Source organism: Aulonocara sp. 'chitande type north' Nkhata Bay, linkage group LG15 (genome assembly GCF_057382095.1).
Source record: "Aulonocara sp. 'chitande type north' Nkhata Bay isolate Kocher_YH1m ecotype deep benthic linkage group LG15, A_spYH_male_GT1.1, whole genome shotgun sequence".
NCBI classification, from domain to species: Eukaryota; Metazoa; Chordata; class Actinopteri; order Cichliformes; family Cichlidae; genus Aulonocara; species Aulonocara sp. 'chitande type north' Nkhata Bay.
In genome coordinates this window covers 20,131,960-20,156,099 of record NC_141358.1, presented here as the reverse complement: position 1 = coordinate 20,156,099, position 24,140 = coordinate 20,131,960, and the positions used below count along the sequence as shown (strand labels likewise).

The 24,140-nt window shown below is 38.6% G+C and overlaps 5 protein-coding genes across 8 annotated transcripts in view; 4 read left to right on the top strand and 1 right to left on the bottom strand.

The window, feature by feature from the left end:
* tbc1d32 (TBC1 domain family, member 32) overlaps positions 1-5,030 on the bottom strand; it is a 115,825-nt gene extending 110,795 nt beyond the window's left edge. For 2 of the 4 annotated variants that reach the window (XM_086264881.1, XM_086264884.1), the window contains exons 1-3: positions 4,952-5,030; positions 4,178-4,340; positions 3,862-4,026 (exon numbers count right to left, since the gene is read on the bottom strand). In XM_086264881.1, coding sequence (XP_086121007.1) covers positions 3,862-4,026; positions 4,178-4,329 — 317 coding nt within the window. In that variant the 5' untranslated portion in view covers positions 4,330-4,340; positions 4,952-5,030. Of the gene's footprint in view, positions 1-3,861; positions 4,027-4,177; positions 4,341-4,551; positions 4,835-4,951 lie in introns of those variants that run through there. The other 2 variants (XM_086264882.1, XM_086264883.1) reach the window with 2 other exon arrangements.
* A 276-nt stretch (positions 5,031-5,306) lies between these two features.
* Positions 5,307-9,681, top strand: hsdl1 (hydroxysteroid dehydrogenase like 1). The gene is made up of 5 exons (XM_086264880.1): positions 5,307-5,742; positions 6,555-7,000; positions 7,496-7,579; positions 7,786-7,941; positions 8,127-9,681. The coding sequence occupies exons 1-5, from the start codon at positions 5,523-5,525 to the stop codon at positions 8,196-8,198; spliced, it is 978 nt and encodes a 325-aa protein (XP_086121006.1). The 5' UTR covers positions 5,307-5,522; the 3' UTR covers positions 8,199-9,681.
* A 1,776-nt stretch (positions 9,682-11,457) lies between these two features.
* Positions 11,458-14,672, top strand: LOC147312970 (gap junction Cx32.7 protein-like). The gene is made up of 3 exons (XM_086264878.1): positions 11,458-11,716; positions 11,821-12,006; positions 13,653-14,672. Exons 1-3 carry the CDS (start codon positions 11,588-11,590, stop codon positions 14,256-14,258), a joined length of 921 nt encoding a protein of 306 aa, XP_086121004.1. The 5' UTR covers positions 11,458-11,587; the 3' UTR covers positions 14,259-14,672.
* Positions 14,673-15,915: 1,243 nt separating this feature from the next.
* Positions 15,916-18,226, top strand: gja13.1 (gap junction protein alpha 13.1). The gene is made up of 2 exons (XM_086264879.1): positions 15,916-16,174; positions 16,762-18,226. The coding sequence occupies exon 2, from the start codon at positions 16,790-16,792 to the stop codon at positions 17,639-17,641; it is 852 nt and encodes a 283-aa protein (XP_086121005.1). The 5' UTR covers positions 15,916-16,174; positions 16,762-16,789; the 3' UTR covers positions 17,642-18,226.
* A 1,557-nt stretch (positions 18,227-19,783) lies between these two features.
* On the top strand, positions 19,784-23,440 carry LOC147312968 (gap junction Cx32.2 protein-like). Its single transcript, XM_086264877.1, has 3 exons — positions 19,784-19,918; positions 20,767-20,900; positions 21,841-23,440. The coding sequence occupies exons 2-3, from the start codon at positions 20,772-20,774 to the stop codon at positions 22,498-22,500; spliced, it is 789 nt and encodes a 262-aa protein (XP_086121003.1). The 5' UTR covers positions 19,784-19,918; positions 20,767-20,771; the 3' UTR covers positions 22,501-23,440.
* The last annotated feature ends 700 nt before the right edge of the window (positions 23,441-24,140 follow it).

Below are 24,140 nucleotides of genomic sequence, written 5' to 3'. Positions count from 1 at the left end.
GGCTAAGAATGGGATTATGGGAGATGGCTACACATGACAGTAAGTTCTCTTAAAACTGAAATTAAATACAACTAACTAAATCCAACTGCTACTTAAAGTCACCATGAGAGTTCGGTACACCCAGGCTCTAAACAGTAAACCCAAGATGTCACTGACAGGTTCAAAACAGTGGAGTTTAGTTGGCTTATTCAGTGTAAAATATAGAGACTGTGGATGAGAAATGAGCTAAGAGCAGAAAGTCAAGTATTTGCTTGTACAAATTTGACAAATTACTATTAAGGACATGTGCAGAGGTTCTTAAGTCCCATTTTCCACTTTCAGTTCTTAACATTTATCTTTTGAATCTCACTAAAACCTCTTTTGAAGTGCCAAAATGTCCCCTGTGTACAAAAACACCGGTGGCAGCTTTATATGAAAATGTAGGACACAGATTTGTACTAGAGCCTCTTCTTGTTTGTGGTGATGGACAGGTTTACAGATGAGGTTGGGCAGGAGTCTCTGTGGACTGTGTTGCTCGCAGACAACATTGTGATCTGTATTGAGAGTGGGGAGCAGGTAGAGGAGAGCCTACAGACACGGAGATGTGCAGTAGAAAGAAGAGGAATGAAAGTCAGCGGTATCAAGACAGAAAAAAATGTGTGAGCGAGTGAGGCAAATGGAAAGGTGAATGGTGATGCAAGGAATAGAGGTACTAGAGGTGGGGTTATGATCCAAATCAATGGGGAGTGCACAAAAAAAGGTAAGGAGAGAGTGTGCAGGTAAGGTGGAGTAGGTGGAGAAGAGAATTAAGGTAGCAGCCTTAATAAAAAGGTAGGTTTAGAGTATGAGATGGCAGTAAGACCACTTATGTTGCTCAGATTAGAAAGGGTAGCTAAGAGAAAAGTCAGGAGGTGGAGCTAGAGGTGACAGAGTGAAGGTCATCGACAGGACAGCTGAGGCTGGACAGCTGAGATGGAGCTGAGCGCATGTGTGTGTGGTAGTTGTGGCTCAGGAGGTAAAGTGAGTCACATGCAAATCTGGAGGCTGCTAGCTTGATCGCCTGCCTATACGCTTCCATCAGAGTGTGTGTGCAAATGTTAGAAAGATTTCTGCGTGTGTGTGATAACGCTTAAAAAGTGCTCAGTTAAAGCAGAAAAGAGCGAAAGGGACCATCTCCTGTGTTTAGGGGCTGATTGCCCCTCTTTAGGCATTGGTGCCTGGACCTGAGAGTATAAAGTGTGTATGGGGAGTGTGTGTACTGCATTCATTTTTTCAGCGTGTCTCCATGGTAGTGAATTCATGCTTGTGTCTGTGTATGCCTGTTTGTTTGTGTATCAGGTCAGGTGTGGGGGCCTATATGGCCCTGCCACATGCCCTGCCAGTGGCTGGTGCCCCCACCCACTAATGCATTGGTGATTCTTGGGGGGCAGGGCTGTGGTGTCCCACACAAACACTAGACATTTCCATGAAGATACCTTTTGAACACAAGCGTGCTCACGCACAGAGGTGTACAAACAGATACTCACAGACACACTATTGTAGTTGGCTGCTGCCTCTAAAAATATCTTGTATTATTAGTACTGTGTGCTGTTCAGTAAAATGTATTATTCATTATTTACTGTTATTTATGCATATGTTAGCTGTTGCTGTGGTTTCTCTGCTGTGTTACTTTTTTCCCTCACCAGGTCTTGAAGCAGATTCTCAGTGTTTTTTCTCTCTCTCCTCATTTTTTCTCTCCCTATCCTTCTCCATAACGTTCTCCTCAACTTCTTTCGTCTTTTCCTTTTCCGTCCACCGGTCTTCTTCGTTATGATTGTAATAAATCAAAATAAAATATTCTAATATTCTTGACCTTCAGACAACAATTCTGATTGCCTCACTGCTGGACAGGATGCAGGGGCAAAAATGAATTTAAAAAATAAATACAAAGCAGAAAAGCAGTATAGAAGTACCAGACCATTTACCCAGGGGGATAGTGAATTTATTGGGAAAATGATGTTGAAGATGGAGAAGACAGTCAATGCAATTCTATTTTAAGAGGAATTTCATGGCAGTAAGGGAGGATATATACAGGGAGTGCAGAATTATTAGGCAAGTTGTATTTTTGAGGAATAATTTTATTATTGAACAACAACCATGTTCTCAATGAACCCAAAAAACTCATTAATATCAAAGCTGAATGTTTTTGGAAGTAGTTTTTAGTTTGTTTTTAGTTTTAGCTATTTTAGGGGGATATCTGTGTGTGCAGGTGACTATTACTGTGCATAATTATTAGGCAACTTAACAAAAAACAAATATATACCCATTTCAATTATTTATTTTTACCAGTGAAACCAATATAACATCTCCACATTCACAAATATACATTTCTGACATTCAAAAACAAAACAAAAACAAATCAGCGACCAATATAGCCACCTTTCTTTGCAAGGACACTCAAAAGCCTGCCATCCATGGATTCTGTCAGTGTTTTGATCTGTTCACCATCAACACTGCGTGCAGCAGCAACCACAGCCTCCCAGACACTGTTCAGAGAGGTGTACTGTTTTCCCTCCTTGTAAATCTCACATTTGATGATGGACCACAGGTTCTCAATGGGGTTCAGATCAGGTGAACAAGGAGGCCATGTCATTAGTTTTTCTTCTTTTATACCCTTTCTTGCCAGCCACGCTGTGGAGTACTTGGACGCGTGTAATGGAGCATTGTCCTGCATGAAAATCATGTTTTTCTTGAAGGATGCAGACTTCTTCCTTTACCACTGCTTGAAGAAGGCGTCTTCCAGAAACTGGCAGTAGGACTGGGAGTTGAGCTTGACTCCATCCTCAACCCGAAAAGGCCTCACAAGCTCATCTTTGATGATACCAGCCCAAACCAGTACTCCACCTCCACCTTGCTGGCGTCTGAGTCGGACTGGAGCTCTCTGCCCTTTACCAATCCAGCCACGGGCCCATCCATCTGGCCCATCAAGACTCACTCTCATTTCATCAGTCCATAAAACCTTAGAAAAACCAGTCTTGAGATATTTCTTGGCCCAGTCTTGATGTTTCAGCTTGTGTGTCTTGTTCAGTGGTGGTCGTCTTTCAGCCTTTCTTACCTTGGCCATGTCTCTGAGTATTGCACACCTTGTGCTTTTGGGCACTCCAGTGATGTTGCAGCTCTGAAATATGGCCAAACTGGTGGCAAGTGGCATCTTGGCAGCTGCACGCTTGACTTTTCTCAGTTCATGGGCAGTTATTTTGCGCCTTGGTTTTTCCACACGCTTCTTGCGACCCTGTTGACTATTTTGAATGAAACACTTGATTGTTCGATGATCACGCTTCAGAAGCTTTGCAATTTTGAGACTGCTGCATCCCTCTGCAAGATATCTCACTATTTTTGACTTTTCTGAGCCTGTCAAGTCCTTCTTTTGACCCATTTTGCCAAAGGAAAGGACGTTGCCTAATAATTATGCACCCCTGATATAGGGTGTTGATGTCATTAGACCACACCCCTTCTCATTACAGAGATGCACATCACCTAATATGCTTAATTGGTAGTAGGCTTTCGAGCCTATACAGCTTGGAGTAAGACAACATGCATGAAGAGGATGATGTGGACAAAATACTCATTTGCCTAATAATTCTGCACTCCCTGTAGATAGCTGGTATCAGGGAAGTGATACGGTGAGATGGAGGCAGATTTTCTGTGGCGACCCTAAAAGGTGCAGCCAAAAGAAAAAACAAAGTTTTGCATTTGAAATTCTTTTTAGTAAGAAGGTTGAGTTCTGGAGTTTTCCAGTATATCCGAAAGTATGGAGGGTCAATGAAGTAGGTTTGAAACACAATAAACATGATGAATATGGGCCAATAGAAAAAGATGCTAAAGATATTCAGAGACACTCACTCAGCTGAGTATCTAGTCCTTTGTGTCACTGCGTGAATCAGAGTGTCGTGTCCCGAGCCAATTGCATGTTGTCGATCTTCTCTGGTCAAGTTGTTTGTTTCCTCTTCAACCACAGATCCTAAAGCATTCTCCACATATTGACGGAGGTACTTCACAAACTCATAACTGTAAGAAGAGAAGTAACCAAGTCACACCTATACTGTAAATATATACTAAAAACAACACAAAGAACACATACCCATAGAAACATAACAAAGCCCATTTTATTAGATCCAGTCATTACATTTAATGCTATGGTGTTTGATGATGGACTCACTTGTGAAAGTTCTTGTCAGTCTCCTCTAGGTGAAGAAGGATCTCTTCAGCACATTCAGGTGAAGGAGCACTAGAGATCTTGTCACTGATGCTTCTCAGAAACTGCTTAACCAAGGACTGCAACTCCACCTCATCCTCAGCAAACTCAGACATCTCTGCTACTGCTGTGTCAAAAACAAAAGGTTTTAATTCAGAGGGATTTCTAAGAGACTAAAGGAGGCATTTTTCTTTCCATTCACTAAAGCATAAAATACACATTTGCTCATCCAATGGCGAAAAATAACAGGAAACTATATAAACTAATACTCTGTAAGATAACAGATTAAGTTACTTAACAACAGACGAACCAAAACGTGCTCATGTGTATATTTCTACCTCCAGCATGTTACTAAAACGTACGTCCTTTATCATTATCCCCTTCTCGGTTTCATTTAGTGAGGAGGAAAAAATTTCATCACCAACAGGTTTGAAAATTGGCTACCTATCTGGAAAAACAGGCGATCACAGCAATGATGACAGTGTACACCACGTAAATGTGTGATTAAATGTAAAATAACGGTACAATCAGTTTGATTTTGTCCTGCAATCTAAAGGCTTAATTCTGCTGCTAACAACAATGAATGTGTCCCTTCTCTTGTTAGCTTGACGCTGCCATTATTGAAACACTGCTAGCTGAAAAACAAAAGTGCCAAAATTAAACTAAAACGGAAGCTGGACTAAAAAGCAACGAAGGCAAACGGAAACCATCACGCACAGAGCTTTTTAAATCAGTCACCTTGTCTTTGTGCATATAAAAGAGCTTCATCGAGCTAGCGCTTTGCTATCCACAACTGTATCTCTATGGAAACGTCCAGTGTTAACTGTGGTGCATTGTGGGAGACCCCCATATGGTATCTCCACGATAATCGGAATTTGGCTTTCCTAATAAAAATCTGGATATTTAGGATGTCTTTGGATTAATTTTAGAGTTTATACTTGCTTTTATTGTTTGTCATGTGATAATTAAAGAATATTTCAACCTTATTGAATATATTTAAAAATCATTCAACATGAGGTAAAAGTATTTAGACGGATTTTTTGTTACGGTTTTGAATGCAGCACTGCTGTTCTACACTGTCACGTGACCCAATGTTTTGCTGCTTTCACCGGGTGTAGCAGAGGAGACATACCTGCTTCTTAAACGAGAATTTTTACAGCTTTTATTAGTAATTTTACTATGTGGGGTTAGTTGTAGCTTCCATTTACACGTCTGAAGTATTCGTTAACCTATTCACGTACAGGTCCCAGCGTTATATCACCGAATAAGCTTTAGTTAGCAAATTATATCATCAACTCCAGCGTGGGATATGGCGGCGGTTGACAGCTTTCAGTTTTTGTACAGAGAAATTTCTCGTACGTGCAACTCTTACTTTGAAACCCTGGCGCTGGTCGGTGCTCTGTACACGGCCAGCAGGGCAGTGATCCTGCTGAGCGACTGCTGCACGTTGGTTAGGGTGCATTTTCTGCCCAGATTGATCCCAAGTAAGAAGCTGACCCAGAGATATGGTGACTGGGCTGTCGTTTATGGTAAGGATGGGCCGCAGCAGAGTTAATTTCTGTTATATCATAATTGAAGTAAACTCTATTTCATTAAATTCATATTTCATGAATCTATTTCATTAACAATAGCCAAAGTCAACGGGAGTATATACAGAATGCAGTTTTTAAATCATGGTTGCATGTATGAATGGGAGACAAGCTATCCAAACCTGCCTTGCGTTTTGTGAAAAAGAAAATTGGCCCTTAAACCCAATAACTGGTTGTGCCCCCCTTAACAGCAAGAAGTACCATCTACCAGTGATAACTGGCAATGAGTCTTTCACATCACTTTGGAGGAATTTTGGGTCACTCTTCGTTGCAGAATTGTATGAATTCAGCCACAGTGGAGAGTTTTCCAGCATGAGCGGCCTGTTTAAGGTCACGCCAAAGCATTTAAATCCGGACTTTGACTAGGCCCTTTCAAAACCTTTATGGGGTGGACTTGCTGGTGTTTTGGATCATTGTTCTGCTGTATAACCCAAGTGTGCTTGAGCTTCAGGGTACGAACTGATGACCAGATATTTTACATCAAGATTTTCTGGTAGAGAACATAATAGAGTAAGCAGAATGTCCTAAATCATCTTTTAAAGGCTGCATTTTAAATTTACTTTGGTTATCTTTCTCTAATATTAAAATTTGTATGATGATGAAACATTTAAATGTGACAACATATGCAAAAAGCTTAGTAATCAGGAAGGGGACAAATCCTTTTTCACAGCACTGTAACTGGTTCAATGTCTATAATGTTGCTGCAAACTTTTTTGTTCTCTCTGGCATGACTTTGTCATCTCTCTTGTCAGGTGCATCGGAGCCTGTAGCCAAAGCATACGCAGAGGAGCTGGCCAGGCATGCCATCAGCATCATCTTTGTCACTCGGGACCCCTCCTCTGTTAGAGACATGAGTGCATACCTCTCCCAGAATTATGGAGTGGAAACTGTTGTGGTCTCAGCTGACTTCTCCCTGGACCAAGTGGCCTGCAAGCCCATCAAAGAAGCATTGAGGGGTAAAGATATTGGCTTCCTGGTAAACTGTGTCGATGAATCTTTGGCTTCACCCCAGAGCCTGATTGAAGTGCCCGAACAGCACCTCTTGGATTTGGTGAACAGGAACATTGCAGTCACTACTCTGATGACCCGATTGGTTCTGCCAGGGATGGTGGATCGCAGCAGAGGTGCCGTGGTCAATATATCATCGGGTGCCTGCTGCAGACCTCTTCTTGGAAGAGTGACGCTCACCGCCTCCACTGTGAGACAAATCACTGTTACAGTCTGCAGGCATGGAGACGTGCCAGTAAAACATATCTATAGCCTGTATAGATACTTTGTAATATGATGAAGAGCACATTGATGTCTCTGATCAATTTGAAGATCTGTTGTTACTACTATCCCCTTAAAGTATTAGCTCTTGATTTGTGGCAAGTAGATCCACTGCTGGTGGAAAATATGTTGTAAAACTAAGCTGAACAAACAGGATTTATGCAAAATAAGTTTTAGTCTTCTGTTTTCAGTTTTGAACCATGATTGTTTGTTAATGATTGATTAAAAATGTAACTTTTTTTTAGTATGTAAAGTAGTGTCAGCCAGAAAAAGGTTTGAGAATCAGCAGAGTAAGCCGCTCTTTAAAGTAAATTATGTAGGTTTTTGAACTGTCATCTCCATTTCTTCTGTGTGCTGGCTATAGTCCCAGTCACAACAACATTATTTTTTCCTGACAACAGCAACCTTTCCTCTGACATTTCAGGGATACCTGGATCATTTGTCAAGAGCTCTTCACCTTGAGTACAGCAGCAAAGGCATATTCATTCAGAGTCTGCTCCCCTTCCAGGTAAATATCTTAACAGTAGCTGTTCTGTAAGACCTGAAATCTGGCAGCAAAAGTCTGGCTGGATCCACGATCCCCACTGCTATTACTCTGATAGATGCTAATTTGTGGCTTGTCGTGTTTGCACATCATGTATGAAATTGGCTATCAAACTAGGGAGATCGATGAAATCAAGCTGCTTAACTTCATCTTTGTCCATGTCCATTTAGATAGCCTCAAGTGAGCAGCAGCCATCATCATCATCTTCATCACCATCACGAAGAGAAGGCTGGTTTGTACCAAAGCCAGAAGTTTATGCTCGCCATGCCATCTCCACTCTGGGAGTCTCAAACAGGACCACAGGATATTGGCCTCATACCCTGCAGGTCAGTTGAAATGAAGTCATGTCATCAGTTTTTATTTTGACAGCATCACAGAAAATGTAAAAAATGTGAAGTATATTACTCTGAGTGAGATGATCTCTGATACTGTTAAAGCTTTTGTGAAACCAGAATTGAAAACATTAAATACTTTTTCCATATCCTGTTCTCTTCTCTTTTTGTCTTTGCAGTACGGATTGATGAGATGCATTCCAGAGTGGATCTGGGTTCTCGGATCACGAGTGCTCATTAGCTCAAGCTAAGAGCTTAATCTGACGCACTGGGTCTTGTTGTTACACGAATCTTGTTGCATTCCAGCTTCTTCTGCTATTAAATCTGTTGAACTTTGATGCTCTGATAAGGCTGACACTACCGTTTTCTTTCTATTGATTGGGTATTAGTTAATAAAGAACCTGCAGTGGAATTCATCTAAAATGATGAGTAAAAGTACAAACATTTTTTCAACATTGCTCCTGCATTACTTGATTATGGTCTGATGAATCTGTGACATCCAGCGTTTACTTTGAAGCCAGACAACCTTAATTATTTCCAGACCTGTGTTTGGGTTGGATTTACAAGCTTGTCAATTATTATTGGAGCCTAACAATAAGACTTTGTTTGGTCTTGTGCACAGAAACCATTTTATACGAGTGAAACTCATTTTACCTCCTGTGTATCTTCAAAAACACTTCAGTGGAAGAGAACATTGTGTATAAGTGCAGACAATATCAAAATCCTCACCTTAAATGTGAGACAAATAAGAGCAATATAATACAAACACAGCCGAAGTGAAACGAGTATAAACAAATTCACTAATTACACAAGTCTAAATTTAAGGAGTTAGGCTTGATTTAGATTTAAGAATAAATTTAAGAAAGTATTTTGACTTGCACTGTGATAAGGTTTGCTTTTATCTGCTATTAATCTACATAACATGTGACTTCATTCTAACCAAAAACTTTTTGCTCTGACCACGCGCATCTGACACATACACAGAGCCAAAAACAAAAATAACAGGCTAATAATATGTGATAGCCTTTTCATCAATGTGTTTGTATAAAAAAGCTGTACGGGAAACCTCATCCAGATGCTACAAACATGTTTGTTGAAAGTAAAAAAAATAGTTTATATTTCAACTCGTTCTTGCACCGAGATTGTATCCTCGGCTTCTTTGATTTGCTGGTCTAATCAAACAAAGAGTTTAAATGTCAAGCTTTCTACAATACAGTGTGGTGTTTATCTGTTGCAAAATATATATATATATATATATATATATATATATATAAGTGTTTACATACAGATAAGTGTGTGACGAGTGAATGAAGTGTGATATTCAAGCATCTCCAATTTAAAGGTGTACTGAAGTTTATGGTATTTTATTTTATTAAGAAACAATATTTAAGACATTTGATACGAGAGCATTTTGCTTAAAGTGGACCTGTTATGCTAATTTCCATCTCGTTACTGATTCAACCACTTTTAACTCCTCATTTCAAGCCATAATTGGCTGTCCCTCACAAACACAAGATTTGAACAGCAGGTGGGTTAGAATGAATAACCTAAACTATTACAGCACATATATGAGAAAATGAATGTGGAAAAATATAATAGGTCTGCTTTAGTTAATCATTTGTGTGATATTTGACACACACATTGAGATTAATTATGTTAATTGATTGCTGGAATGTGAAATCCGTGTGTTATTGTAGCACATAATCAGACCAATAAAACTCCTCCATTCCAACATCACTTGTGACGTTGTTTTCATGTGTGTACTGTAACTTTTGTCTTTTATGTTGAACCATATTTTTATAAAACCTCAGCCCTCTGCCTTACTTGTGCATGTTTGTCTTCTCTGATACAATGACTGATCAATAAGGTGAAGGCCAGGCTTTGTTTTTCTCTTTAAAGTGTAAGTACGGAGTAAATTATTTACAGAGCAGAGACGATGCAGGCTTCCAGAGTTCAGTCTGTAACCCCCACAGATGACCTGGGTCAGAGTAAACCTTAGAGGAAACTTGTAAACCTCATGAGCCCGCAGTGTGGTGGTTTGTAGTAAACAGACACGGTGCTGTGCAAACCCTTCTGTGGTAGGATTTAAATATGACGCCAGAGTCTGAATACTGTGCTGGTGAAAAGACAAACATTTGCTTAAGCAAAAATACTATAAGCAACAGCAAAAAAAACTCACACAGCTAAGTCTAGGTAAAAGGTCATTCCTTCAGAGAGGTTATCGAGTTTTTTTCCAGTTTCTCGTGTGCAATTTTTCACAGTTGGGGCAATAATTTGAAAAAGACCACATGGATTATGGACATTAGTGAAATACTGACAGGAAAGCTAACAAAAATTTAAACACTGTTGATTTTGAGCAAATGTTTCACTTGTGTAAGAAAAAGCGTAGGAAGCTCTGAAAGATTCATTTAAGGGACTTTTACATATGATTCAATTCTTAATTTTGGTTTTCAGCTAACCGCATTATTCACACCGTTTTCCTGAAGTGTCAGTCATGCTTACGAGCTTCTGCATTAGTTCATCTCCTGAATCTTCCTTTATTTCCCAATATTAAAAAGAATTAGAAAACGTACAGCAGACGATCGCATTCTGTTTTCACTGTCCAACAAAGCTGAAATGCAACAAAAATGAAATTATATTATAAACCAATGACTGGTTACACTTCAGCAGAACGTCTGAATTGTTGTTAAGACAAGGAGTTGCTGTTGTGGTTAGGATGGTGTCCTTCCAGATAAGTCGCTGAATGAACAATAAAACAAGGACGGCTTCTTCTTCACTTTCTCTTCTCCTCATCTTCTTGAGGTACTTCTCTCTTCAGCCACCTTTTCTTTTCAATTTTTCAGTTTGGTCAGCTGGTAAGTTGATTTTTATATACAGATGCAGTCTATCTCTGATTTTACCATTCAAGAAAGAAAGAAAATCAGTGATAATGATGTACATGTTGTAGAAAAATAATAGTTAATGGACTGATGTTGGAGTATGTCTCTGTTATGACTTGGGTTTTATTTGCAAGGATAACTGCGTTTCATCATTGAATTTTATTTAATGGTTGTTGTTATGAGACACTGAGTGTAAGCATGCAAATGTGGATCAGAGCTGGCAAAGGCAAAACAAGCCAGCTGCAAAAAATCATGTATTTAGAGTAATTTAAAATCCAAAGATAATGCAATGTGGGCCAGAAAAGCCACAGAAGCGTCACCGAATATTGCGTGAAACAGTATCAGCTTTAAAATCATCATCTAAAATGAACTCTGCAAAAACTTTCTTTATGAACAGTTTAAGCTCAGTTTCTGGAATTCTTTGAATTATGCTTGGCGGCGGTTGGCGGTAACCAAGGCTAAGGTTTCAGTGTCCAGCAGATAAGTATGTTTTGGAGACTTGAAATCAGCAGCCGTGGCCTCTATCTGCACAGTCACAAGGCTGCAAGAAGTGATAAAAAGTTGGCCTTGTGAGTGAGGCTGTCTGTTCTGACCTGAACTGCAAGTCAGGTTACAAAATACTCTCTGTAATAATATATACACATCTGAGATCACCCACGCATCCCTTCAGAAATGACTGCCTTCGACTGCTGTGTCTATCTGCCTCCGTGTTTATTTCATCTGTACCTTCTTTAACAAAAGCAGGACAGCTGGTGATTGAAATGGGTGAATGGGATCTACTGGGCCACTTGCTGGATAAAGTGCAGAGCCACTCCACCGTGATCGGCAAAGTGTGGCTCACGGTGCTCTTTATCTTCCGCATCATGGTCCTGCAAACTGGTGCTGAGAAGGTTTGGTGCTGTTTTTATAGGACATATCTGAGTGAAAACCAGGATTATAGCTTTATGGTGTTTTTTTTAAATAACATTTTTAATTTTCCTCTGATCTCATTCAGGTTTGGGGAGACGAACAGTCTGACTTTGTGTGCAACACTCAGCAACCCGGCTGTGAGAACGTTTGCTATGACCTGGCCTTCCCCATCTCTCACGTGCGCTTTTGGTTTCTTCAGATTATTGCAATAGCGACTCCAAAGCTGTTATATCTCGGTCACGTCCTTCATGTTATCCACGTTGAAAAGAAGGTGTGTCGCTGCAGTACGTGCAGTACAATTGTATCACTGCTTTTTGTCATGCATGCCACACCTATAAGGGAGTGGCAATTGCATGGAAGAGAAGATCCTTTTAGCACCCTTTATGGGAAGTTAATTTGCGCCATCGTTAGCATTAATGTTTATCACTTAAAGAGGAAGCTTAAGACTGCGTCATTATTTTTCACCCCAGACATAACAGCTTTTATTCTTTCCACCTTATGAGTATGTCTATTTATGTGTGCTTTAACATGGCAACAATATTTGGAATAAAGCCCTGGGACATCAACACATTTTGACTACAGGAGCTGCTCCATGCCATGAAGCTCCTGGCACACAGTTTTTGCAATATTAATGCCAGAGGTTTGAACAGCTCCAGGTTTGAAGCTCTGTAGTTATCGAGTAAGTGAGAGTGTTGGTGACTTATTGTTGAGTCTGTTTCTATTTCGCAAGAATACGGACAGGGAAGACGTTTCACCAACTGGCTTGTTGCAACAGTAGTATACTGTTACAGTTACACTTGAATTCAGTGATCTCTTTAGAATGACAAAGGTTTGTAAAGGCAGACTACATGGCTGGGTGGTTGAATTTATACACCTGTGGCAATTGGAGTGAAAATTCAAACATTAAGAGGTGTGGTCCAGTGCTTTTGTCCATATTTCCGGTTTCCATTAGAGTAAATAACTTGCTAATAAAGACCTGGACACTTTTGCAGGCTAACCAAGTCAAACATAAACCAAACTTACAATGTAACATTTGCTGGTAATGTGCAGCTAGTAGACTCAAGTCTCCAAAGCTTTTGTTTTGGCTGAAAGAAGGAACCTGCAAAGGGCTTATATTACAAGCACTGCTGGAAATGATCCAGTGTAAACACAACATTTGATTTCATGTTTTCTTCACCTTGGTGGCCAAACATTCATGGGACTGGGTGGCAGTGCTAGAGTCTATCCCAGCTACCTTAGGATGAGAGGTGGGGTGCACTCTGGATGGGGCAGCATGATGGCGCAGTGTTGCCTGAAAGCACAAAGGTGCCGAGTTCAGTTCCAGCATCAGGCCAGGCCTGTGCCGTGTGAGTTTGCATTTTCTCCCTGTTTTCGCATGAGTTCTGGCTCCTCCCACAGTCCAAAGACATGTACTTAGTGGGGTTAGGTTAATTGATGATTCCAAATTGCCTATAGATGTGAATAGCTTCTCTATATGTTAGCCTGGCGACCTGTCCCGGGTGGACACCTGGGGCAAGCTCCAGGCCCCCACCCCCGCAACCCTGAATTGGAAGCGGAAGACAATGGATTGATAGTCAAACCATTTCTTGATGGCTTAAGAAGGAGTTTTCTTAGCAGGACAAATCTCTAGTGCTAGTTTAAAGAAACAAAAAAGCTTCTCAGTGCTTCTCCAACGCACATTATTAGCTGTTCCACCATATGCTAACATTGCTCTGATATTTTATATTGTGCTCATACATTTAGCCAAAATGTTAATGAAAACACAGCTTGGAACAGTGTGGCAGTTTGGAGTAACTGTTCAGCCATATTTTGGCAGAACATTTTGGAACTGTGAGAGTTTGTTCACACTGCCAGAATTAAGGTTTATCTGTTTCCTGGAAAATGTATAACTCTGTGTTCTTGCTTTTCTAATCCAAGATGAAGGAAAGGATGAAGAAGCAGGAAGAGCTGGATGACCAAACCAATCTGCTCCTTAGGAGGGCCTATAAAGTTCCCAAGTACACCAAAAACAGCGGCAAGATCAGCATCCGTGGCCGCCTCCTGCGCAGTTACGTCCTCCATCTCCTGGCCAAGATTGCCCTCGAGGTTCTGTTTATCGTGGGTCAGTACCTTCTCTATGGTTTCTCCCTACAGACACGCTATGTCTGCACCCGCTTCCCCTGCCCGCACAAGGTGGACTGTTTCCTGTCCAGGCCCACAGAGAAGTCGGTCATCATCTGGTTCATGCTGGTGGCGGCTTGTGTCTCCCTCGTCCTCAGCCTGGTGGAGCTGTTCTATCTGTGTGTGAAAGCGGTGAAGGAATGCATGGCGAGGAGACAGGACTACACTGTGACCCCAGTGACTCCTCCACCCTCAGAAAGGAAGGCTTTTAAAAACCGGGACGAGATGATTCAGAATTATGTCAACCTGGAGTTGGAGCTGCAAGGACGAAAGTTAGGGGTGAACGGCATCACGAGTGGAGTCAGTGAGGCTCCTAGAAATGGATCACCTGAGAACAACAACATGGGGGAGATCCACATCTGATGTATAAGCCCAGCAATAGGTTGTACATGCGGTTCCTGGCAGTATTTGTATGCTCTGGAGGCTTTGGAGACGTGTGTTTGTGTGTGCACTAAATAGAGCAGGTGGGAGGGAAATGGCCAGCTTCTGCAAACAAGACTCAGTCACATGCAAAGGGCTGCAGAAAATTACATTTTTTTCACAATAGACAACTGGAGTTTACTGTTAATGCATTACATGATTGTAGTGAACTGCTTTCCACTTTTAATACATTTAATAATGTTTAATGCTGATTCAATAAACCTTCAATAAAGACCCAGATGTGACTGAAATGTCACTGTCCTGTTCTTATGCTATGAACCACCCTGTATGTAAAAGTAATGGAACATACATAATAAATGTTCAAATAATTTTTATGTGCAATGTCCCATACAATAATTTCCTCAATTTAAAATGAACAAAACCTCCATTCATCAATTTTCTCAATCCCTTATCTATCTTAGCATCATGGGTAGCTGGCGTTCATTCACACTGTCATGAGATAACAGGTGGTGTTGCACTCTGGAGAGGTTGCCAGTTCTTACAAAGATACACAAACACAATATTAACATTTGCTTTTTTGTTGGGTTTTTTTTTTTTTTAGTTAATTTTTTAAAAATTAAAACTGGACCATTAATGTATAAGTGTGTATATGGAGTAGCAGTTGTGTAATGCTTACAAAACTGATGAAATCTGGATCTGGATAATGACCTAAAATATATTAACCCTGTAAAGCCGGAAAATTCAATTTTTTTGAAAACTTAGTGTTTATTGAATCTAATGAAAAAATATATGCAATTTATTCTTTAAAATGTAACGGACAATTTCTTTTGTATTTGGTAGTTAGTTCAGTGTCTTTATTTGCACATCTGAACTATCAGCTCTGCGATTAATAGGCAGTTTCCTTTACTGCCTGAGCCACAGCAGCCACATTTGTTGTTAATAGCATCAGAAAAATGTACAATAAGAAACAGAAAAAAGATTAGAGCTAAACTATCTCTGCCTAAACTTAACAAAACTTAATTTACTACCACTTAGCTTTAGCTTAGCTTTTGACCTGCATAAGAAAAGTGACAGTAAACGGTTTTTCTAATCCCACAGATTATGAATAATTTCCTGGTTGCAGGGCGTGATGTTTTGATGATTCTGGCAGGAGACAGCTGGTTATGAATGTTACTGTCAGTCACAAAACTTACCAGTTCATCTACTTGAACCTTATCTACAATCTCATGACTAAAACATTTGTTGACTAAATCAACAAATGTTTTAGCAAGGTGCACGAATTCCAATCTAGCCTCCCAACTGGGAATTACACAGTACTTCATCATCCATGTGCATAGTTCTCATTTGTGTGTGAAATACACAAATAAATGAAATTGATAAATACATATATTTTGAACACATGCACCTTATTTTCAACTTCCAGTGCTATTTTAAAGTGACATCTCTTGCTCGCCGACTGTGCAGCTGACAGAAGACCTTCTTCTCTTCTGACACATTCATGATTAATGGTTTCACATAGAGTGCAAATTTCAAACTAACCTCCCAATTCAGACTAATACAGTTACTCATCATGCTACTCCTCCTCTTCCTCATTTGTATATAACACACACAAAAAATGTAAATACATGAAAACACACACACACACACACACACACATTCCTATTTTATTTATTTTCAAACTTTAATGGCGGTTCACTGACACAACTGAACTGAACACTTGTCAATTATTACACCCGCTGCCCTCTTGGTCTGGTGTTTCTTAAACTTTTCCTGCTCTTGTTAGCTCACAGATGTGTGTTGCGTAACTCAGCCGCTGATCAGAGCCCAGAAATCCAAGGTCCAACTATAGTTGGTGATCTTTCTCAACGAGACTCAGTCCTCTCTGAGCAGATCAACAGGTAAGATGTAACGGTTTCTCTCCTCTGCTTTAGATAACCGATCATTTTATCAATTAGAGAAAATTGTTATTATATTGGAATTTTTCACACTAAAGATTCATTTCTTACTTTATCGTAAGTACATGGCTGGTTGTTAATTTACTTTTCAGTTATAATTACTATTTTTTGATTACATTAACAGCATCAGATTTCTTTGTTAATTTTATTTATGGTATAGTTTTAATCATATTATAGCTTAATTTTCTGTATGCATAAAAATTTGCATGTACTTATTTTAAAAGAAACATTTTTGAAAGTTTTTTTTTTTTTCACTTTTACTCATTTGTCTGATGACACTGTGTCTCTTGTTCTTCCGTTTTCTAATGATTAATGATTATGTGTGGAAAATATTGATCCAAAAGCTCAAGGGTCAGAATACTGTAATTTCTTCTTCCTTCTCAGGTTTTAGGAGATAAAATGATCTATCTAAAGAGCTGTAAGCTCTTTTCATTCACCAGGAGTTTATTGATTAAAGAATAAGTTGTAGTTAATGTTTCAGAAATAAGGTGTGGTGTTATGTCTTTACAACGTTTGCCTTCTTTTTTCAGAAATAGAGGCTAAACACTGTCATTAAAGATGGGAGACTGGGGGTTTCTGTCAACCTTGCTGGAAAAAGTCCAGTCACACTCCACTGTGATTGGCAAGATCTGGATGAGCGTCCTCTTCCTGTTCAGAATCATGGTTTTGGGTGCAGGTGCTGAAAGCGTCTGGGGTGATGAGCAGTCAGATTTCGTCTGCAACACTCAGCAACCTGGTTGTGAGAATGTGTGCTACGACCATACTTTCCCCATCTCGCACATTCGTTTCTGGGTGCTCCAAATCATCTTTGTCTCCACGCCAACACTCATCTATCTGGGCCACGCCATGCACATCATCCACAAGGAGAACAAGCTGAGGGAGCTGCTCTCCAGCCCTGGTGGCACCCAGTGCAAAAGGCCCAAATACACAGATGAAAGGGGGAAGGTGCAAATCAAGGGGAATCTACTGGGGAGCTATCTGACCCAGCTTGCGGTCAAGATAGTTATTGAGGCCGGCTTCATTGTGGGACAATACTATTTGTACGGCTTCGTCATGGTCCCCATGTTCCCCTGTTCTAGAAAGCCCTGCCCCTTCACTGTTGAGTGCTACATGTCTCGACCCACAGAGAAAACCGTCTTCATTATTTTCATGCTGGTGGTGGCCTGTGTTTCTCTGTTTCTGAACGTCATTGAGATGTTCTACCTGATTTGCAAAAGGGTCAGGTGTAGACGTCGCCCTCATAAGTTTACCTCTCCAGAATATCCTGCTAGCCTCTCAGGTCCAAGGTGGCCAACTGCAGAGGAAGCCCTCAAGCAGAACAGGATGAATGCAGATCTTGAAGCCAGCCACAGTGTTGCAGGGAGCTTGGATGGGGCAAAGGATGAGAAACGACTCCTGAGCGGTCATTAAAAACCATGTCTGTGACAATTAAAATGTATTATCTTGCTCGGTGTCTGCATTCAGATACATCCAAGGGACTGAAAGACAATAGAAAAGCTTTGTCATTCTGCATTAATATGTTAGTATGTGCTTAGAAAAGTCTTCACATAATACATTGTTGTATTTTTACTTATATATTCTTCTAGCATTTGCTTCCATTCCTTTGTATATGCCTGAAAATCTATTACTAAAAGGTGCAATACTAACATATTTATATTATACGAGCAAACTTTAGCTGCCAGTTCTATCCTGCAAATCATCAAATACAGCAACTTACTGTAAAGTAGATTATAGCAGGAAAACTGTCAAATAAACAGTAAACTGCTAGTAATCCTGCCATCAGTATTCTGCTGACAACATGAAAAAAATTGTAACAGTTTAATGAGAAAAAATGTCTGTATGCCCGGTCATGTTCTCTAAGTTATGGTATTGTCTTGTTCATTTTCTATGAGTTGATTTACCTACTGAAAGATAAAAATGATGTTGTTTGTTATGTGTAAGCAGCTTTTTTTGTATACTTATTTGTTTGAAATAAATGACTTGAACTTGAAGAAACGTTGCTTCTATCAATCTCTTGTCTTTAGATGTTCACACTTTTCAGTTCATAAGCCCTTATTTTGAAAAACCATGATTTACACACATTTTGTGTGACTTCATATCTACAACTAATAATTACTTTCATTATTCATTAGTTTTTTAGGTTTTTCTAGTTTCAAGTTTTATTGTCATGTACAGATAAACAGTGTAGCCACATTTACCCATAATGAAGTTCTTTGGCTCGTGCTCCTCAGCTTTACATGAGCATATAGAAGTGTGCAGTTAAATTAAGAAGAAAATAACAGAAAATAGCGGTAATAATTATGATAAAGAGGAAAAAAGAGAAAAAAGTATTCAATATTTAGAGAATTTAAGACAAGTACTATATACAGTTTGTGCAAAACTAGTGCAATGCCCATTGACCTCTTGCAGACTTATACCCCCCTTAGATATCTTAGATCAAGTGATCTTTTGCTTTTAGCTGTACCAAGGTCGAGGCTGGTTCATAGAGGTGATCGAGCATTTGCAGTCGTAGCGCCTAAGCTGTGGAATAATTTACCCCTACACATCAGACAGGCTCCTACTGTCAATCTTTTTAAATCTTATCTTAAAACGCATTTTTATTTACTGGTTTTTAATACAGCATGAGAGTTGTTTGTTAATTCATATTTGGTGTTTGCTTTTAATACTCTAAGTTGTTTTATTATGTATGTTGTATTCTTGTACAGCACTTTGGTCAATGCTCCTGTTGTAATTAAATGTGCTATATAAATAATTAAACTATTAAACTATTTAAGTGGCATTAGTTGAAGTGACAGTGTGTAGAAACTGGCAAATAACAACAGTCAAAGCCTCCCAGAGCTGATAATAGTGATAATAGCTGATAGTTTTGTTTAACATATTTTGAAATGCAATAATTTTACATTTTGCTAAACTTATGTAAATAATTGTTTAATACAAGGTTGTTACAAATGAATCATGTGGCGACTGACTAATTTTTCCATCTATAATCTGGTATTTCTTCAGAATGGGGTGCGGCTGTTAGGTTGACTGGTAATCGATCGCGCTATACTTTCAAAGTTTATCTAAAGACAATGAGAATATCGTCATAAAAAAAAACATAAAGAAAAAAAAGAAAGAAAGTGGAACATTATAGATCAAATATATCAGCTCAGCATATTTCAGTTCAATATCTCAGTCTTTGTGAAGCTTATAATACTAAACTTACTCAGTTTGTTCGGACTTTCAGCATTTTTTTAATGACAAAACGAACATGAGTCCTCACAAAATGCAGCAGCGTTCATGTTCATTGTAATCTGTTTGCACCGTTTAGTCGTTGACTCTGTTACTGTTTGACTAAAAATGCATAACTGACAAATGTTGTTGAATTCAAAATGTTAAAGAAGCTTATCATACAGTGATAACTACTACTGTATCATCTTATGAAACCAATACAGAGGGGAAAAAATCAAGTACAAGTTAAAAGTTTGGCAATCATTAACATTTTCCATGTTCAGCCCAATTTTGTCTACATGAGATTTCTCATTTCCAGATGTCATGACAACGTGACAGCTCACACGCTTGCACAACTCCATCTAATCTAAAGTTCAAGGTATCATAGACAAGTCTGGTTTGGTACGCTCGCTGCCATTCAGCTCTACAACTGGTGACTGATTCGCTTGCCTGCAAGAAGAGCTGTTACACTCAAAGGTAAGCTACAGAATGACCTATTTAAAAATCCTCCTCATTTACAAGGCATTTATTTTTAATTATAAACTGTAAACAGGGTAAACTTTTAATTAATATATTGGAATAAGATTCAAATAATGTCATGTTCTCATTATTAAGGTATCTTAAGATGCATCTTGTCATGTGTTGACTGATGAGCACTGATTATTATTAGGGAGTGTATGTTAGTGAGACAAAATGACACACTATACATAATCTGTGACAGTAAACATCTGATTAACTACATTTTTCTGTATTTTCTCAGATTGGATAAATCAGTGATATGCAGTTATTATGCTGTTAATGCACTAAAGGGCTTTTCTTTCATATGATAAAAATATAGTGAAAGCCATATACAAACATCCGTTGCTTGTACATTCTTGTTTAAAATCCAATCAAATATATTTATTCCACAGCTCCTACTTTAACTTCTAAACAGTTATTGGGGATAGTAGTACATGTGATTGTCTTAGAAGCAGGGCAGACTTTCTGCTGCTTCTGGTGATGTTTAACAATTTCCACTGATTGATTATAACAAACTACAAGTTAGTAATTTAAATAATAAGATACTTCAATCTATAAGTTTGAAAGACTCAAAATTTGAGGCCAGTTTAGTCATTTGACTCTAAAATTTAAGTTTAATTCAGGGTTTTGTCTCAGTTAGATATAATTTGAATATAGTGTACTGCATATGCAACAGCTAAATAAACAAACTATGATCTCCTCAGCAAAACATTTATTTTCTAAATGATCTGCCGAAGGCTAGATTTGATGAAACTTTGAATTTATTCACATCTTATCAGTCATTAAGGATCTTTATTTGTTTTCAGAAACCATGGGTGAGTGGGGATTTCTGTCTTCGCTGCTGAATAAGGTCCAGTCCCACTCCACGGTCATCGGGAAGGTCTGGCTCAGCGTGCTTTTCATCTTCAGGATCATGATCCTTGGAGCTGGAGCAGAGAAGGTCCGCTTCTACTTTTTCATCTTTTGAGGGAAAGAATTATACATAACTCACATGCCTTAGGTACTTTTGTGAGTTTTGGCCTTTCAGATTAAAAACAAACAAACAAACAAACAAACAAACAAACAAACAAAAAAAACGCCCTCTGGTGGGTATAACAAAAGTCCACATAAAAACAGTGTTGAAACTAAAATTCAAATAATGCTTTGATAGAGTAAATTTTCTTCACAAACAGTGGATTACAGTGGATATGAGAATTACACGTTTTTCTCAATATAAATTTGCTAGGTTGCACTGACAGTGAAAAAACACTGGTTTGGTACATTGAAGTTTTATTATTAAAGTTGATCTTACTATAGATATATAGCCTAATTCTATTTTATAGCCTGGTCATTGTACAGAGTAACACTTTACAAAATATGTAAAATATACAATATATTTTTGGTTTGTTGTCTTAAAAGTGTAAACGCAAGGCAGTGGTCTGCAATAATTTGATTATTTCAATAGTTAAGATGAGAATTTTTCAAATTAACTTCATAATTGTTAAATATATTATAGTCTTTATATGTACATATGCATACTGAACAAGTTAAATGCACTTAGAAAATTTGGTTAAGCTAAGAAAATTTCCAAATCAATTATTTTAACCTAAGTTGTACCAGGTCTGTGACTCTTTGCATCTACCAGTCTGCACTGTTCATACTCAGGCAAATCAAGTGTACCAGTTATTCAATTAAAAAAGCACAGATAACTCTGTAAAACGAGTTCATTTATAAAACTAGTATGAAAGTTAAGTTAAATCAGCTTGCTTACTATATGTTAGGACATTGATTTTGCACTTCAGTGTATAGGATTTGTGCTGCTGTGTGACTAAATGTAATACCTTAATTTATTTTTATTTTTTTTAATAATAATAATAAACACTGTCATCTGAACATTGCAGGTTTGGGGTGATGAACAGTCCAAGATGGTTTGTAACACCAAACAGCCTGGTTGCAAGAACGTGTGCTATGACCACGCCTTCCCAATCTCACATATACGATTCTGGGTCCTGCAGATCATCTTCGTCTCGACACCGACACTGATCTACCTCGGTCATGTCATGCATGTCATCCACAAAGAGAAAAAGCTGAGAGAATATATACAGACCCACTCTAGCAGTGAAATAACAAAAGCTCCAAAGTATACAAACGAGAAAGGAAAGGTGCAGATTAAAGGTAATCTGCTGGGAAACTACATGGTCTCCATAGTGTTCAGGATCCTCCTGGAGATAGCATTTATTGTGGGGCAGTATTATCTGTATGGGTTCGTCATGGACCCACTAATTGAATGCTCCCGAGCCCCATGTCCCTACACTGTTGAGTGCTACATGTCTCGACCCACTGAGAAGACCATCTTCATCATGTTCATGATGGTAGCATCCTGCCTGTCACTTGTGCTCAACGTGGTTGAGATCTTCTACCTGCTGTGTTGTCGCTCATCCAGACGAAAGGCCAAAACAGTGCCGATGACCGCCATTCCCCTTCACCCCCGTTTCACCAGTGACACCATGTTGAAAAATCAGAAACTTAGCCTCAATGATGTCAGTAACAGCACAGCCTGAGAAGTGCGGCTTTGATCCAATGTGCAGTATTTGAACAGTTAACTAGGGCAAATAACAAAGAGGCTAATAGGGATACATTGCAAGAAGCTTTGGCACACATTTGTAAAAGGGAAAACAAACGTCTTTCACAGCTATTTATTTTAAATGCTTGAAATTCATGCAATAAACTCACACATCTGAAACATCTAAAACAATCTGATGTTTGGTATATTGTCACTGGAGTAAACTGTTTTTGTCTCTTTTTAACTTACTTTTGGTTTTGTACATAATATTACAGGTGCATGTTTTGGTGTTAGTTGAAAAGTCTGATGTGTGGCCTTTGACTACATGGGCTAAATATCTAAAGACTAGGTTTCTGAACCCACTGCTGATATGTTTTAACTGCTGCAGTTTGCATTTACTAAAAGCCATTTTATAGCGCTAAGAAGGTATGACTGTTAGCACTACTTTGCTTTATAAATGTCTTTTTTCTTTGTTTCTCTGATGTACTGATGATTTTACAGACATGGATGTTTTGGAAATGTACATTTATGTCATTTAAAATGGTTTGCTTTGATGTTTATATATTAATATATGTGACTTCATGTGGCTTGTCTTTGTACCTCGTGTAATCTTAATAAATATTATTGAGAAAAAAATGTTTTTATGTTTTGAATTTTGTTTTAAAATTCTGTTTATGTTTAATTATCTTTGTATTGGAAACTCTTTCATTTGATTTATTATAAATGACTCACTGAGAAGAAGTAAAACATCAAGGACAAATTTCAGATCTGTGAGGAGAAATAAATACCAATACTCAGATGTAGACTATTAGAACAAATTAAAAGTAGTATGTGATTATGAAGTTCTGTAACTTTACAAAGATGATGCAAATGACTGTTGCAGCTCTGTGGTTCTTTTTTTTGTCCATGTGGATTAGATGAATAAAGCATGCACATGATTTAACTTTGCAGTTCTTAAAATCAATGCATAGCAGCTAAAGGAGTAAAGATACAGCAGTTTGTCGACGTTTTTGCCACAACTTTTTTTAAAATTGTTATTCTTTACTTTATTTGAAATTATGAAAGTTAACAGTCAGTCATTCCAGTTCAGTTTGTACAGTAGACATACAAGGCAAATAAGTGTAACAATAAGCAGTATGTGGAAAATAAGATGGGTAAATAGATAAAGGAAATTTAAAAAAAAAAAGAAATTTTTGGCCACAACTTATAAAGCCCAGCTTTTAAAGCTTGTTCCCACTGCCCCCGAGTGTTCAACAACACACAACAGGTTTAATGGACACATGAAGCGTTTGAATAGCCCCCAAAACAACTTCATGAGGTTGAGGAAAGACATGATTCATAAGGATGCAGGAAAAGAAAAGTACTCAACTAACCAACTATACTTACACAGGCCTTCTTAATGATGAGAATTGTTGCTGTGGGCCTACTGTGTTGAAAAGAGGTGGACTAGGAAAAGCACTACTTAGATAAGTCATGCTGTGTGTTCTTACTGTGTTATTTTATATGAGCCACATAAAAGAGAACCACGGGTGAAAAATATCATTGTGTTACCTAGGCAATCCTCAATTAAAATCACCATACAGCTTGTTTTATAAGAAATAAACATTTTTCACAATGAGGTAAGTTGACTACCCTGTC

Bases quoted from the DNA above. Each gene is read 5' to 3' on its own strand.
- hsdl1 (XM_086264880.1), top strand. From the start codon at position 5,523: ATGGCGGCGGTTGACAGCTTTCAGTTTTTGTACAGAGAAATTTCTCGT. The intron at 5,743-6,554 runs GTAAGGATGGGC...CTCTCTTGTCAG, and splicing joins TGACTGGGCTGTCGTTTATG to GTGCATCGGAGCCTGTAGCC. The intron at 7,942-8,126 runs GTCAGTTGAAAT...TTGTCTTTGCAG, and splicing joins ATTGGCCTCATACCCTGCAG to TACGGATTGATGAGATGCAT.
- LOC147312970 (XM_086264878.1), top strand. From the start codon at position 11,588: ATGGGTGAATGGGATCTACTGGGCCACTTGCTGGATAAAGTGCAGAGC. The intron at 11,717-11,820 runs GTTTGGTGCTGT...GATCTCATTCAG, and splicing joins TGCAAACTGGTGCTGAGAAG to GTTTGGGGAGACGAACAGTC. The intron at 12,007-13,652 runs GTGTGTCGCTGC...TTCTAATCCAAG, and splicing joins TTATCCACGTTGAAAAGAAG to ATGAAGGAAAGGATGAAGAA.
- gja13.1 (XM_086264879.1), top strand. From the start codon at position 16,790: ATGGGAGACTGGGGGTTTCTGTCAACCTTGCTGGAAAAAGTCCAGTCA.
- LOC147312968 (XM_086264877.1), top strand. From the start codon at position 20,772: ATGGGTGAGTGGGGATTTCTGTCTTCGCTGCTGAATAAGGTCCAGTCC. The intron at 20,901-21,840 runs GTCCGCTTCTAC...TGAACATTGCAG, and splicing joins TTGGAGCTGGAGCAGAGAAG to GTTTGGGGTGATGAACAGTC.